Below are 15,062 nucleotides of genomic sequence, written 5' to 3'. Positions count from 1 at the left end.
ATGCTTTAAGAATTCTAGTGAGATCCATATGTTAACTCTCCAATCTTATACCATTCCCTTTCCCCTTTTCTGTAATACCTCTAAAAACTACTTACATGTAGATCTTTAGAGTACTGATATTCTACCTACAGCAGCTGTTTAAAGCAGTAACTATATTTTTATCCTATCAGAAACAAGTTAAAATTGTGGAAAAACAACTTTCAGGAATCCCATATTTAATGGGATTTTCATATTTAATTTAAGCTTGTATCTTTAAAGCCAAGAGAAATACATGAAGACAAAAAAGATTTTACTGAGAATGAGAGCAGGTCATGGAGTATGATCATTTCTAAAAGGAGAAAGGGCATTTTTAAGTAATTTAAACATTTTTACAAAAGTAAAGTATGAAGTCTGGTTACTTTCTCAGAGATGTTTCAAGGCAGCTATGAAAACAAAACTATCGTATATGATACAGGCAAACAGCTGTGTGCTTTTATATAGAGATACAACAGGAGTTCCAGTAATGGAAATAAATAATAACAGGAAGAGTAAAATCCGAAAGACAAAGTAACAAAAGAATACAAAAAAACCCACTAGATAAGAGGGAATTAAAGTGATGTAAGTCAAAACTAAGCTGTCTGATAAAGATCATTGAAAAAACCACTGAAAGTGTACAGTAAACTCAGAACTTATCAGTAGTTCATCAAGGGGGCTGGGTGGAGAAGCAAAACATCTAAGTACATTTTTTTAAAAAATGTAAATAATTTAATGGATGACCAAGTGACTAACTGCAGAATTAGTTTGAGAGGGGTACAACCTAACCTCTAAGGTTGGTATCAGTGATGCAATGTCTTCCTCAGCAGGTATTATTATAATGACATAACTTAGAAAGTGATGGGTCTAGCAACATACAGGAACTCTGCTCACCAACAGCTGTCAAGATGTGAAAAAGCTTCCTAATTTAAATGGGAAGCCAGATATATGCGTACGTGTATGTGTGATATGTGTGTGAATGTTTGTGTGTAAAGAGACATAAAAAGATCAGTCAATTTTTTTGTTAGTAGATCATCAACTTAAAACCTCAATAGCCTCATGTGATTCTTTTCATTCTTATGTTTCTAGTGGAAGAGACTATATGAGAAACAGTCTTCAAAAGTCAGTGCAAGCTTTCAAAATTTACATTTTTCTGAGCCAAGTTACTGAATTGAAAGAATACTTACTGGAATACATTTATATACATATCCACTTCCCTCTTATCTGCTTGCAACCAATCTTTCTTAAATCCAAGGACAAGTGTGTTTGGTTTCATACGCCCAAGACCAGCAGCCTAAAATATAGGAAAAATACAACTTTAAAGATATACTTACTATTCAACAAAATGTTTTTAAAATGATAAAATCCTTTAAATGGAAAACCTCTAAACATTTTAAAACTATGCACCCTTACTGGCCAGAGTTCTTAAACATCCAGTACGTGCATATTTATAAATTACATACACTATATCAATCATATAGTACTTATGATTAAACATATACAAAATAAAAGGTAAAATTAAACACTTGAAAAGTTCTCAATGTACATTTTTGTACTTTTACGACTTATCAAAATTTTCCTATTTGTAGTAAAAGAAAGGTGACGGAATATACTTAATCTTTTATAAAAATCATAATACAGTGGTATTCTCAGTGATATATTTTGATAACAGCCATTAAAACCTAGAAGCAAAAGTCCAAATGCAGGACATGCATCGTTGGTTACAGTTCTGAATCATACCAACACTAAATTTTGAATTCTTTCTACCAATCGTGACAAAGTATCTGCTGAAATTTGGCTAGTTAATTTCCTTCCTCAATTGTTCCATCAATCAGTTTTCCTTGCAACCTCATCAAGAGTTTCCAATGCAAAATGCTTAACATGCCCAAAAAGCCAATGAACCACTGCTTTGGTAAGATTTTATAACACTGAAAATTCTATTCCCAGGGTAGCGTGCACACAAGTTTTTTTGTTTTGTTTGTTTTTTATAATTTTTTTTTATTGTGGTAAAAGATAAATAAAACATTTTGTAACTTTAACCATTTTAAAATGTATACTTCATTGCCATTAATTACATTGACAATGCTGTGCCACCAACCCCACTATCTATTTCCAAAACTTCCTCATCACTTCAAACAGAAGTTCTGTAACCACTAAGCAATAATTTACCCATTGTCACCACCCTCCAGGCCCTGGTAACATCAAATCTACTTCTATCTCTATGAATATGCTTGTCCTAAATTTTTCCTCTATGTGGAAATGTTGAAGAATAGTACCCGGACTGAACCACCAGCAGCAGCATCACATGGAAACTTGTTAGAATGCAAATTCTCGGGCCTTGCCCCAGACCTACTGAGTGATTCCAAAGGTGGGGCCCAGCAGTCTGTCTTAACAAGTCTGCCAGGTGATTCTGATATATAATGAAGTTTAAGAACCACTGCTCTAAGGAAATATTTCCTTCATAAAATTTATTAAATACATAGTTATCAAAATGTTCCTATAAAATTGTACAAAAGCAAGTAAGATTTACCCAGTAGAGACAACCTTATGATGAGGGGTAGCATTCTACTTGAAATAGATAAGTATTTCACATATAAAAGTGAATAAAGTAATAAATAATCATACCCACCATCTAGCGAAAGAAAATAAACATTACAAAAACCCATCAAGTACCCTATGTATCTTTTTCATGCCCTTTGTATTTTTACTATGTATTTCATTATTTAGGCACACATACATATACATTTTAAATTTACATAGTTTTAAAAATTTATAATATCTTCATATTCTTCATATTCTTTTCTTAACTTGCAATTTTTCCTTAACACTTTTTGAGGTTTATCCCTGTTGATATGTATAGCTCCTTTCACCCACTATACAGAATTCTACTGTATGACTGATTATACCACAATTTTCAATCCTGTAATCGATGAAGTTTCTTCCATTTCCTTTTCACTATCACAAATGTCTGTATGAAATTTCACGTGTGTAAATTTCTCTACAGTATATACTTAAGAATGGAGTGTCCTAGGATATCCAGACTTTCAAATCTGCAGGTAATTGCCACGTTGCTGTCCAAATTGATTGTCTAACTTACAATACCACGCAGCTCAAAGATTTCCAGTTGCTCTATGCCATTTTTAACACTTGGCAGGCTTAATTTTGGTCAACCTGATGGGCATGAAATAAAACTATATTGTGGTTTTAATCTTTACTTCTGTCATTTAGGTTTCCACTTCTCATATCTTCTGCGCTTTGTTCCCCCTCTTATTGATGTATAGTATTTCTTTATATATTCTTAACCATATTCTTTTGCTGGTAACATTATCTTCTTTTGGTCTGTGGCTTCCTTTTTTGTTTCCATGTTTTCTTTAGAAGCACAAAGTATTAAATTTTACCTAAAAAATAAGTGAGCTCTTCTTCATAGTTCAACTTTTTGTCTCATTTTTAAAAATTCTTCTCTAGCCCAACATCACAAAATTATATTTTCGTCTAAAGGTTAAAAAAATACCTTTCATATTTAGGTCTTTAATCCATCTGGAAGTGGTTTTTGTGTGGTCTTTGTAAGGATCTGTTATGTTATTTTTTCACATGGATAATCAATTGTCCAAGGTCATCCTTTCAATGCGACCTCTGTCATATATTAAATTTCCTATATGAGTGGCTCTATTTCTTCTGTTTTGTTCCATTAATCTAATAATCTATTGCTAATTCAATACCACAATGTCTTATTACTACAGTTTTATGATCAGGCTTTCTATCTGCCAAAGCAGCCCCACTCCCACCCCTTAGTATTCCTGAGGACTGCCTAGGATATTCTTAATCCTGTATATGTCAAGTTTTAAGTAACACAAAACAGAAGGGGCTCAGATGGCAGCCTCCCACTTCTGCTTTAACAAAGCAGCTCCACAATTAACATGGTGAATGGGCTTCTTTTGGAGAGAGGGGTTCCTATAAAAATCAGTGGGCAAACATTGTATCAACCCATTTTTTTCTCTCCACAACCTTTAGGGCTGAGGAAACTGAGTTTCAGAGAGATTAAGTAACTTGCTTAGTCCAAAACCCGTAATAAGGAAGTGGCAGTGCTAGCATTTAAACCTGGGACTGATTCCAAATCCCACATTCTGGCTACTATGCCACATACAAAACTGAAAGAGAAGTCTAAGTTTAGTACTAGTAAATAAATAGTGAGAAATACAATAAAGAACTGGAATTTTTAAGAAAATAAATAAGGACTGCCATTACTTAACACTCCTACAAAAAACAAACAAACAAAAAACTCAGTGAGGTGTAGCAGGAAGTTGAATGGGAAACAGAGAAGAAGAGAAACAGGCTAAGATAATTTATAAATGGGTACTTCACGGTTAGCCAACAGTGTATTACTTCTATATAGTCCCTTTAACTCTCATTTATATAACTCTTAGCAGTCTACTTTAATAAAGATATTTTAAAAGCTTTACCATTTGTATTAATATGAAGAATGAAACCTAGAATAAAGAAGTGTTTAAAAGCTTACAACAAAACTAAAATGTGCTCATTTGAAAGGCACAACAACTTTACCTGCATCAAATACTGTGCACCTTCTCTCAGATCATCTGCATGTACGGGAGCATAAAAAGCTTTCATTTTATTTTTAATAAGCCATCGCTGATATTTAGCTTGGTCAATGGACATCTCTTTCATGGCTTGTCTTCGAGGGCCCTATACGGAAAACGTATTAGTAATACCTTTAATTGAAAAGTAATCTAATCCACATTTATAAAAATCTTCCTGTTACATTGGCTTAAACAAAGTGCCTAAACATTTGGAGTAGAAGAGAGAAGTATAATAACAGCATTTCATTTTCATGTCAGTGAATTCTTTGCAGTACTTAAGATTATGAAAAGATCGAGCTGATGGAATAGTTAAGGCAATGCCAAAAGAAGGGAGAAGAGGAAGGAACAGACTGAAAAAGAAATAAGAACTTTTCGATGCTAAGTAAATGAGAGGAATTAGAAGTTATAGAAAACGGAGAAGAGAAAAATAAGAGCCTTTTGTTTTTCTACAGAAAGTTTCCTAGATTGTTTTTTGTTTGTCCCAAATGTCTGAGTTCATTTTCAGTAACCTAGAAATATCATTGGAAATCAAAGTGAGTAATATAATATAAATGCATTTTTTCTTTATACTTCTGTTAAAGGATAAAAATGAGCTTTAACTTGCAATTCTATTTGATCCTTGCAAACAGTACATAAAATGTGTTATACACAAATGTATAAAACAAAAATGTAAAAATTATTTTAAGAATACACCCTCATCACACATGAATAAGTAAAGGAAAAGTACAACTTATCTTTCCTAGCTGAACAATAGAGCTTGGGAGAAAAACTAATCTGACAAATACTCCAATTTCTCATGCAGAACAGGAGATCCATCATCTAGTGACCATTTTCAATAGCCAAGATGCCAAAAACATAAAACTACTTTTGGATGAAAGTTTACCATTATTTTTAATTATTTTACTCTTGTTTAAAACAAACATGAATGGGTTATGAAAAGTGTTTAAACTTGGAAATTTGGCATTCACTCTGCTCTTGTTATACACCTGATATTAGATATTTACCACGATTTGTCTACCTCCTCGAAACTCTTTTTTTTCCTGGTAAGTAAATGTTCACAATGTTCTCAGGACTTTATAAGAAATACCAGTAAGGAAAAAGCACATGCTGAATTTCATTTAGACTCCTTAGTTATCAAGAAGCTATTGTGCTTAGCCAAACCATTTTATATGGGCAATATAGTTTGCTAAAATCTACTCATAATAAATAAGAAAAACAATTAAGGTTTCAAATTCCAATGTCTTTTTAGCAATAAGGTTTTAAGACAGTTTAACGGGAAAAATATTTTGAAGAAAAAAACTACCTTCAAAAAAACCCAAACAAGCCAAACATATTTATGTTGTCAAATTATTTCAGATCTAGAAAGTCCCACAAATTATAAATTATATACACAGAGTGAAAAACGTTTTAATATAAAAAACAAAACAAACACTTACCATATGTACATGACCACAGATCATCAAACCAACATTTTTTGTGAAATCATGAACAAGATGAAGTAAAGCTGGGCGTGAGTTTGGAGCACCTGTCATAACAAGACACTGTGGCCTAATTTAAGATTAAAAACAAAATTGAGTTTAGGGTTTTGGTAACATGGACGTGATTTTACTTCTCTAAGAATATATTATTACACTAGAATCTCATTAATGCAACTGTCCACAAGACACAGGCCACAAGGTTGTCATAATAGATGACTTTTAACCAGGGTTTCTTGATGTATGAGAAACGCAGAAAAAGAACTTTCTTGGAATGAGCATTACGCCAAATGTCCTAAACTAATAGCTAATATTACACATCAAGATTCTGGTAAATATTACAGAAAGACATGACCATACTAGTTAAAAAAAATAAGTAAAAATTTTCATCTTCTAAAGGTAGTAAATGTTCCAGTTCTTCCACACACTTTACAAAACTTCCTGAGAGTATGGCCTTGCCTTCACGTACAAAAACAGGTTACTTTACTGTCATTTTTAGCTTGAGCATATTATAATTACTTCTACTTTGTAATATTAGCCCTCTCTAATCTAGCTTAATTTTAATGATTGTTGTCATATGAGTAAACCCATCTGTGAAGAAAAGGCTTCTATTTGAACTAAAAGTTTTAATTCTAATTAATTATGGATGGAGAGAACCAGAATTGAATTAAAATGTCTTTGCAAACACAAGACAATGGCATGACTTTCATACTAATTTTCCGTGACTAGAAATGATCTTGTTTAATGAAAAAATATTTGGGTATCCATTTTATAAGTTCAAACAGTTTAGCAAAAGTTCTTTACAACAAAAATGTATATAATTAAACCAGAAATAAGAAAAAGCAAATAGACTAAAAATTCTGCCTTAACCACTACATTAATTGTTGGAGTAGTTTCTAACTATACTCATAAAATAAGCATGAAACCTAAAAAAGACTGAAAAATATACTAACATTCAGGATTTTAGCAAGCTATATGAAAAACCAATTCTGTCTGGGAGAAATGCTTTGGGGCAATCAATTGTGAAATCATCCTCTACAGCCCAGACTGCTAATATAGTCCAGTCTCCCCGTCTGAGCTTTTGCAGGTTGAATGGCTCCCCAGCTACAGCTTACATTTCCTAGCCTTTCCAGCAGCTGAAAGTGGGCCTATGACTGATTACCGCTCATAGATATTCCTATTTCCAGGTCATGTCCTTTAAAACGAAAGCTGGCCGCACTCCATACTTTCTTTCCCTTTCCTGTAAGCTAGGCCATGTGTGTTGTAATGACTTTGACCATATGGACAAAAATCTCCAAGGGAATGAATACAAGGAATGTGGGACCTGAATGACCGAGTGTAGCAAATTTGCCTACCTGCCAAAGAACAATCCCTCTACCTCTGGAATATCACATAACACGGATGTCTGTCCTGTTTAGCCACTGTATTTTTTCAGCTTTTTGTCATGGTTTAACCTATACTCAGTATGACCTATTAGTATGGGAAATTAATCTGTAGTCTGTCTTTACTAAATAGTAAACATAGCACAAAGGCATAACTTCGTATAGCTTTATCATACCAAAAAAGGTATAGTGCAAAATACATTAGGGATGACCTTGAGCAGCAATGACTGTCAATATCTGCCTTCTTTTTAACTCCTTCCTCAAAAATCTCCAGGATACAGTGGGATCTTTTAAGGCACAAAACCACAAAAAGATGGAGAACAGGCGCAGATACAATAGTATAAAAATATTAAAAGCTAGGAAACACATGGACGAACAATAAAGGATTTGACAAATCAGGAAAAGGCTAGATCCTAAATGAGCTTTAGAGAAAGCTGCAAAGCTACCTGATTTACACCTAAAAAAATCACCAAAATGACTCGGAGTTAGATGCCTCTGGGAGTGGGGGTGGGGTGGGGGGGTGGGGAGGGCAGGCAATGTGTGAAACTAAAATAAGAAGGACTGGTTTAAAGTTTGCATAAGAAGCAACTAGAAAACCTAAATTATTTCTGTCACTATGATGGGCATCGTCTCTGTCCCTCTCCAATCCTATTAGGCGAGGGCTTATTTGCTAGAGAGGGCCTCTGGTGGGAGAGAAATCAGCAACATCTGGGGGCAGAAACAGCTACTTTAAATAAGGGAGTTAGGAGAACACTTAAATGCTCTATCCTGAGAGCTCTGAGCTTCCTTTCCCACTGGGCTCTCAAAACCGGTACCCAGGAGTTTATTACCAAGCAGAATATTGAAAGATTTTCTTCTGGGAAATCTATCAGACCGAAAAAGAAAGCCTTTAAGACGACTTAACTTTCTCAGAGAACCAGCAAGGCCACATTAATCTATATTAAGGATTTCACAGACAAGCCCCACCTACCAGGGCAGGGCTTCCCTGGCCAAGGATCACAGATACTGCAGACAAGGCTAAATCCAAGAAACCCAAATTAAACAGACAAGAAACAGTGAAAGACAGTTCAAGGAAACAGAAACTACAGAGCGAAGGAAACAAACTCTTTCAGCAAGTTTGGTGAAAGCTGAGATAGTGATAAAATTAAGTAAGAAAAAAAAAATTATGGGCACCAGAGAAAACAAGACAGCTGTACAGGAAAGACGAAGCAATCATAATTTACTACATGGCTTAGCTCCAAATCATGTTTGAAAAGTCACAAAACTATAAATACCAAACATGATGTAATCCAAACATGGCATAAAAATATTCTGGATGAGATCAGGGAAAGGGTGCATGTGTGCAGTGAGTGCATGTGGATGAAAGACATCAATAGATAATGACTAAAATTAAAGATTAAAAAGTACAGCAAGAGAAGCATGCTGTTTGGGAATATGAGTATGAAGTAAATAGTAAATGAAACAGCTAAGAGTTCTAAGTGTTTGTTTGTGGTATGAGAGAAATAGGAATGTGAGAAGTGGGACAATCTCTGCAAGTGGCATCTATTTACCTGTACCTCCCAGTCATTCTTGTGATTTTCATGACAAATCTAAGTTTTTCCTCTTTAAACTATGTTCATGCATAATTCTGGTGAAAATTTTAAAAGTCATACACAATGCACAATATAGATGATATATTTTAGAATTGTATATTTGAAACCTATATAATCTCATTAACCAATGTCACCCCAATAAATTTAATAAAACTTTAAAAATAAAATATAGTACTGCACCCAGAAAAAAAAGCCATATTGGAATAAAATATATATATTTTTAAATGTTCCCCTTACTGATAAGCCAAAGCAACAGGTTTTTATTGATGGCAAATTAACTTTGACTCTTGGATATACTCTGTTCTGGGATACAATTTTTTACATAAAGGAGTGATTTCTATTTTCTGCCATACTTGGCATCAACTATCTAACATGCACTGAAATTAAAGTTTTCCTCCCATTCCCTTTTCTTTTCCCAAGTTCTCTCTACTCCAAAGCTGAAGATCTGTGGTCTCAGGGAACTTTTCATTTTAGAAACAAAGAGGAGGTAGATCTAAACAAGAGTCACAAAGAAAATACACAACGACTTTTCTTACTGGGAGAAATATGGTACAGCCATTCTTTTCTGGTGCTTGTCCACTCCTCAGGCTTTCTTTAAAAACATTTTTCTTTTGGTTTACTGACAAACATGGAACATATTTCTGGGTTTATTTTGCCAAAGCCAATAGAAGGGGATTACTCATGACTACAGAAAGTCACCTGTTCGCAGCCAGGCTTAAATGAACAATGTAAAAACAACTAATGATCCATTTAAAAAAAAAGAAATGACAAGCCTATTTTTAACTAAGAATAGATAATAATCTATAGTTTCTAAGAATCTATATAAGTAAATAGTATTTCTGAATTTAGAAAAGTATATATCAATAGTGATTTAGTAAATGAATCTCATCAATTATTAGAGGCATGTTAAATTAAGGAATAGTTTTTAAACTGATGACTGATCAAATAAACTATTATGAGATAAAATATAAAGTCATTTATTGAGAAAAACAGTAATAAATACTCTTTACTCTAAGGCATTGATTCTTTATCACTAAAGGTGGTTTCCAGTTAAGCAGATAATGAGAAAGAAGCAACTAAGATGAAAATATTTAGTTCCTTAATAAAATTACAAAACAATTTATGTCAAAAATCTTTATGGATTCCATACACAGTAGTTATACAGTAGTTATATAACTTCAGTGGCCACAAAGGGGGGAAAAAACTTCACTTTATAACTCCCACTTAAAAGTCTTCAGATGAGAGACCTCTAAAACTTTCATAACATTTTTGTAAGGCAGATGATATTTATGTTTGTAAAATTTTGGTAACGAAGAAAACTCAACCGTGTTTTTGAATAAATTGCCCAAGTCCAACCAAACAAAAAATATTCTATGCTTTTGAGAACTTTTCATGAAATATCAGCATATACAAATGTTACTGAACAGTAAATGAAGATCTGATCATCACCTGAGACAAAAGTTTCCACGTTACCTAGTCACTTACCTAAAGTTTTTCACATGGTCTTCCACTCCAGAAAGACGGATCGAGTGCTGCAGTGCATTCAGGTAAGTCAGGGCTTGTGTAGAGGATCCCCAGTTCACATCTGTGGGAAGACAGTGTCCGTGCGGCATAACACCAATATTAAAACCCAATCAATAACCAATATGAGACACACAGAGAAGTAAACAATGCTTTCACATTTATAGTCAATTGCTAAAATAAACTATTACAGTTGGAACCAGCATGACATGAAGACAATGCTAATCTGAACTATAGTTGCATTTAAAGGGAAAGTACAATTTGGAAAAGACGGAGCTGACAGGGCTGCAGACGTGCTGTGCATGCAACTCAAGTCTTTCACAAATAAAGAAAACATTTTAAAATTAGTGTTTACATAGCCAAAAGTTTAAAGGGAAAGACAGATCTCTGAATGTTAAGAAGTAGTATTTATAGTACTTAACAGTTTAAATTATTTAAACAGGCAAATTTTACTCCTTATTGTATAAACAGCCTGGACACCAAATGATGATTTTAGACATTTGTTACTTTAGCGATGTAACAGGCATACTAGACAAATAATTGCTTCTAAGATGGTTAAAACAATGCTTTCTTTGTCCATTTCCTTTCTAAAGCCACCATGCTATTCTAAAACCTCACCGTGTCATATCAAAATCACAAAATGTTTCCTCACTGTTTAAAATGACTACACTGCAACTACTCTTGTAATCTCTTCCTAATCTATTCTACTGGGCCACAACTTTTCAAAACTCTTATCACTGGATCTTTCTTCTAACCTGTGTTTCGGGTTACCACACTGAATACTGGACCAATCCTAATATATCTTAGCATCATCTTCTTATGTAAAGATATACCAACAGTTATCAGTAAGATATATTCTAGATAATCTTTGACTATTTCCCAGTTAAAATATGTTTGTCCAATTTTTCCTGATACACAGTAAGCTAGTGGGAAGATACTGTGTCTTCCAGTATTTTATGAATTCCATGGTACATATTACCGGTACAGTAGGTACTAACGCCATAGCATATAAAACATATGATTATTAGGCTAACAGCTGCTACTACCACAAATCTAATCCTCTCAAAGAATAATTTTAAAATATACTGAGTGCAACAGAATGTTAATTATATGGATTTGTTATTTTCTACAAAAAGGATTAAATTAAATTTATGGGTGAGAATGGAATTCCATAGACTAAAGTCTTGTAGTAATTGTTTCATTAAAATGTATTTGGAAACAAAGTATTTGAAGTTCGACACAAAATAAAACTTTTAAATACACAAAAGATGATGCTTAAGTAAAAGGTAACAAGACACTTCTAGAGGTTCTAGCTTGAAATACTAAATGGAAAAGGTTACTGACCTGGTTTTTTGTAGGTAACATAAATATACAGCCCCAAGACTATCACATACGTTAGCAATGCAGCCCACCAGTTAATGACAAACATCACTATGCAACAAAGAATTGCTCCAATGAGTGAGATCCACATGTTGTAGTATTTGAATGCTGGCCGCCATCCTAACAATAACAAATAAAATAGATAAATAAAAGTCACTCACATGCCTCATCTGCTTTAGACAATGGTACATATGAATGCACAAAATAATTTTGTGGTTGCTACACTGAGAGGGTTTTAAACATTAAGTATATGTCTAATATGTAACAGCAAAGTCATAGGCCATTATTGATCATGATTTACTTTCACAATTCTTGATGGCTATGAAGAGGGCACACCATCTATTTACTTCCACATTATTCTATCTTACTAGTTCTGTATTCAGTAAACTCTTTACCAAAAAAGTGTAAACCAACCTACCCTAGTGAAAGCTGAAAACTGGAAAAGATTTTAAAAAGGTTTCAAATTGAGTCCTTAATAGTGTGGCTTTATTTTCTGATTTTTAGCATGATATATATCCATATTCTAATGAATATAAAAAACAGTTCAAACAAAATGTTTCTGAGAAGTTTTAAAAATTCATCTACTTACTTAAAATACTAAGAGTTGATTATAGAAACTATCTTCCATTCCCATTTGGGAGATCTTTGAAGACTCAATTTGATTCAACTGTAAAATGTGACTCACAGACGGAGCATCAGCGAGCTAATCCCACATATACCATCTTTAAAATGTTAAAGTTTTATTTTCTCTCAAGTCAAAGACATTATGACATTTACAAAATTTTCAAAAAAATGTAAAATCACCTGGAGATTTTGCAAGTGATGCATGGAATACTGAAAAATTGATCAGTGCATAGGACGCAAGGAAGAAGTTAGAGATAATTGGAGCAATAACATTCAGTTCAGCTGCAAAAGAAACAACAGGCATGTTGACATATGAGGCATTTTTTAACTTTCCAAAATCATGAATTATTTCAAACCTTTAGATAATGGCATAATGAATACTCCTATATCCACCATCCAGATTTAATAAATACTTACACTTTGCCATATGTACTTCATGTATTTTATTTTGCAGAAATCAAACCTTATGTACACATTTGAAACCCCCTTTATACCTCACTCTTCCAAAATGGGTATATTCTTTTTCCAATGATTTTATATAGTTTTACTACATACATATATAGTTCATTAGCATTCTGTAGTACTGTTCTGGGTGTTTTAAAAGTTACATAAATAGTATCATACTATATAATTCTGCAATTTTATTTTTTACATTTATTATACTTGAGATTCATTCATATTGATATATGAAAACAAAGTTTATTCCTTTTTTTTTTTTACTGCTATATATTATTCTGCAGTTTCATTCTTCCACTGGTACGTATTCAGGTTGCTTCCATTTTTCCCTACTATAATTAATGACACAAAAAACATTCTTATGTATGGGCATATATGCAAGTTTCTGCAGGGTACATACATACCCTTAAAAAGAATGGATTGCGGGAAACTACTAAATAATGCCCACTTGTTCTCAAAAAGAAGCTATGCCAAATACATACCTGACATTGCATGAGAGTTAGTTTCCACACCTGATGGTTATCATTAGACTTTTAATAAAAATTGAGTGTCTTCTTTAGCAGTTAAGACCCGTTGGCTCACTTGTGATCAGAGGCAAAAGTGCCAAAAAGTAGATCAGTGGAAGTCCTACCCTCAGGGGAACGCTCAAATCCTTTTCTTTATGCTCTTACTGTATTTGTTTTAGGGATAAGAACCTAGGAGTTCTTTCTAGCCCTAACAGGGACTTAGCGATGGTAATAATTTTAGTTAATATGTATTGAGGGCTATTATTTGTAGATTTAAAACACTCTCATTTGATCAAAAAGAAACTAACTTAGTATACTAGGCAAAGTAACATTTTGTTTCTAATTTAATAATTCAATATTTAGAGCTAATATTATAAATGCACCAAAATCTACATTATCAGGCCATTTATATGACTAACCAATTAAGATGAATCCAAGTGCAATTAAGAATGTTAAGATGTAGCCACGAAGAGGTTCATTGTTTTTCCCATAACCTTTAGCAAACATCTGGAAAGCTGGGTAGATGTTATCCTTACATAAAGCCTAATGAAAAAATGTAAACAATAAAATGAAACATATCAAAATTAAATATGCAGATTTGCTTATAGTTACAACAGGTTAATTAGGAATGGAACCCTCGTTTCTAATTCTTTGTCCTCCTTCTTTTCCCTGTCTCATACTTCTTCACCTACAAACTGGAAAGGTGATTCAAACATTTCAAGAATCAAACAGCAGCTGGTTTAGAATACCAGAAGTTTTTATTCACCTTACCCCACCCCTATGTTGAAACTGTTTTATGAAGGAATCAGAAAAGCAGGCATACAAATAGAAGAAATTTGGAAGCTTGAGAAGTATGACAGAGATATGACCTACTTCATACCAAGTTCAAATTCTAGACTTAAAGCAGCTAAAACTCCTAATTATAGAACTTAATCATTTTTCTTAAAAAAATTCTGAAAATTGTTTTAAGAAAGAAGTTCTACACCTTTACTGTACTAACTGGCTATAACTACAACGTGAAGAACAAAGCTGCAGAATCAACATTTCATTTACTGGATTTATTATTTAGTAATAAAAAATATTTCCGATTCAGTATCAGCTATTCATTTAATGCTCATTAAAGGGAGATAATGTCTAACTTATTCATCATTACACTGTGAGTATCTAACACAATGTGTGGCACATATTAAGCACTCCTTATCTTTGGTTAAGACATGAAAATTTATGCTAATAGAGTATGTCAAAAAAAGCAAAAATTCATCAGTAGTTCCAGAAAGACAAAAAGACTGTACTCTAACAGTATGTGAATGTATAAATGTTTGTATAAATATGTTCATATGCATTCAATATAATAGCATTAGTACGTGTGTGTATATATATATACACACATATACATATACACATATATATACATACATACATATACATATACATATATATATATGGTTGACAGAAGAAACAAGTTTAAAATATTAACAATCCCAAATTAAAATATAGTACGTTAACTCCCCCTTTAATA

The 15,062-nt window shown here is 33.1% G+C and overlaps 1 protein-coding gene across 3 annotated transcripts in view; it reads right to left on the bottom strand.

Moving 5' to 3' along the window:
• SLC12A2 (solute carrier family 12 member 2) overlaps positions 1 to 15,062 on the bottom strand; it is an 83,636-nt gene that overhangs the window by 17,696 nt on the left and 50,878 nt on the right. For all 3 annotated transcript variants that reach the window (XM_019732390.3, XM_019732391.3, XM_019732392.3), the window contains exons 12-18: positions 13,963 to 14,086; positions 12,762 to 12,863; positions 11,922 to 12,077; positions 10,542 to 10,641; positions 6,044 to 6,155; positions 4,573 to 4,713; positions 1,200 to 1,306 (exon numbers count right to left, since the gene is read on the bottom strand). In XM_019732390.3, coding sequence (XP_019587949.2) covers positions 1,200 to 1,306; positions 4,573 to 4,713; positions 6,044 to 6,155; positions 10,542 to 10,641; positions 11,922 to 12,077; positions 12,762 to 12,863; positions 13,963 to 14,086 — 842 coding nt within the window. The remainder of the gene's footprint in view (positions 1 to 1,199; positions 1,307 to 4,572; positions 4,714 to 6,043; positions 6,156 to 10,541; positions 10,642 to 11,921; positions 12,078 to 12,761; positions 12,864 to 13,962; positions 14,087 to 15,062) is intronic.

Source organism: Rhinolophus sinicus, chromosome 3 (genome assembly GCF_057876585.1).
Source record: "Rhinolophus sinicus isolate RSI-liver-muscle chromosome 3, RSI-T2T, whole genome shotgun sequence".
In the NCBI taxonomy this organism is placed as follows: domain Eukaryota; kingdom Metazoa; phylum Chordata; class Mammalia; order Chiroptera; family Rhinolophidae; genus Rhinolophus; species Rhinolophus sinicus.
The sequence above is the reverse complement of the archived record's forward strand: the minus strand, read 5'-3'. Positions and strand labels throughout refer to the sequence as shown.